The sequence below is a fragment of the Zingiber officinale genome, chromosome 1B (genome assembly GCF_018446385.1).
Source record: "Zingiber officinale cultivar Zhangliang chromosome 1B, Zo_v1.1, whole genome shotgun sequence".
In the NCBI taxonomy this organism is placed as follows: domain Eukaryota; kingdom Viridiplantae; phylum Streptophyta; class Magnoliopsida; order Zingiberales; family Zingiberaceae; genus Zingiber; species Zingiber officinale.
Genome location: NC_055986.1, coordinates 164846129 through 164848129, shown reverse-complemented (window position 1 = coordinate 164848129; position 2001 = coordinate 164846129). Strand labels below are relative to the sequence as shown.

The following is a 2001-nucleotide window of genomic DNA, read 5'->3' as shown; positions in this document are numbered from 1 at the left end:
GAACACATTCTTTTGTAAAATGGTTGCATATGATCCACTTTTTCCTTCATATTTAACTCTTCAAGTTTTAATTTAATTGCTGTCTTTAATTTGCTCAGTACGAAAAGATAAAAAAGAACTAATTTACCAACCTTTTTGATCACCCAAAACAATCACGATCTTTTATAATACAATTTAGTTTAATTATTAAGATGAATGTATTTCTATACATAAAATCAAGGATTATGAAATAATGAATTATAAATGAGTAGAAAAGAATAAAATTGTTGATCCCAAGTCTCAACGGAAGGTGATATAAGCGTCGAGTTGTCCGGTGAGGGTGGTGTTGGTAGCACGAACTTCCGTGGTCAAGAGGTATCCTCTGGCCAAACGGAACTTTCCTGTGCCTCCGGTGATCGCCCGTTCGAACACGGTCCTGAGCGGGGCGACTGGGAACAACCCCTGCAGGGCGAGGGAGCTGCCGTTGTACTTGCCGGCGGTGAACACCAGCTGGAAATTGGTGAGGCCAGAATTCTCGGCCAAGCTCGAGCCCACTCCCATGCCCTGGTTTCGGCCGACGATGGGCGAGTCTGTCTCCACCCCGGACCGCAGAAGGTTGTCGTAGACGATGACGTTTCCGAAACCAGCCCCAGAGTTGGAGTCACGTCGCTGGACGGCGTAGACGACAGTGGCGCTGGGACCGGAGCCAAGGATTCTCTCGTGGTTGTAGAAGCGCAGGTGCATGTAGCCATTGGAGTTGGAGGAGGCAGCGGCAGCGGCAGCTACGAAGAGGAAGAGGAGCAAGGAAGGAATGACTGAGGAGGCTGCCATTTTACAGAGATGGAGTAATTAACAAATTGCAAAGGAAGGAAGGAATGATGAGATGTGTTTGAATATTGCGGATCAGTTGCAGGGCTCTATTTATAGTAATGCACTCAGGGACGGAGTCGTCTCTTGTTAATACTTAATACTTGAAGGTAGCAGGTCGTCGCCGTCTCTTGTTAGTTGCCTCGTCTGATATTGAAACAAAAGACCAGCGCGTCGTTGTGGACATACAGAATTGAATCAGTCGCCAAATGATTAATTAATTTGGTCAACCAATAAGATCTTTTGCACGATTAGTTGATTTAGCAGCCCTTTCTGTCTCTTTCTCTCTCTTATTCAGACGCGGACGCGTTGTTGCCCCGGCGCTCTACATTGATGTCAACTCTTCTTTAAAAACTGTGTTCGTGTAAAATAATTTAAAATTTTTTAGATCTATCCGCTAGTTTTGTCTATCAGTTATTATCCATTTATAACTAAGAGATTGTGTAGAGCTTAAAATACTCCAAATTCTTCATTAGTAATACATACGTGTTTTGACTATTATTGATGTAGCACAGCTTAGCAAACAAGGATACAATCTTGAACCAGGAGGATCCAAAACTCAGTTAATGTAATAAACCCAAAAGTTTTTGTAACAATTACTATAGCAAACCATAAAACACCTAAAATCCTAATTTTCAAGGTTTACAATCCATCAATCAATTAATACTATTGTTTCAGTTTTACCAAAGATGAATTCTCATCTTGTCTAGTATTCAATTAATCTCAACCTATCAAGATTTCGTTTGTGCAACATTTGATCAACCCTAATAAGTTTGGACTTCATGCGTCGAATATCTGATCACCCTTAACCTATCAGAACTTCACATATGCTAAACATCTAGTCTTGCTTGACATGTTTGAACATATGCACTCACTATAATATTCAATCTTTTGTGACCTAGTAGGGACTTTCCATATCTGCCTAACATCTAGTCTCTCCAGCCATTTAGGTCTTTTATCCACATTGCAAGTGTCCTATCAAACTTGACATACTTGATTTTCACTTCTCATGTCAAGTGTCCGGTTCTTCATAACCCAAGTGTCTGGTTAACCGTCACCCACTTGGACTTTCGTCATCTATGATCACCAAGTGTCTGATCAACCACAGCCCCCTTGGATTTTCTCATATCAACTCCTTATTGGACTTTCGATTGT

General features: G+C 41.3%; 1 protein-coding gene across 1 annotated transcript; it reads right to left on the bottom strand.

Moving 5' to 3' along the window:
- Positions 1-279: 279 nt before the first annotated feature.
- LOC122044334 (dirigent protein 22-like) lies at positions 280-810 on the bottom strand. The gene has a single exon (XM_042604840.1). The coding sequence runs from the start codon at positions 808-810 to the stop codon at positions 280-282; it is 531 nt and encodes a 176-aa protein (XP_042460774.1).
- Positions 811-2001: the final 1191 nt, after the last annotated feature.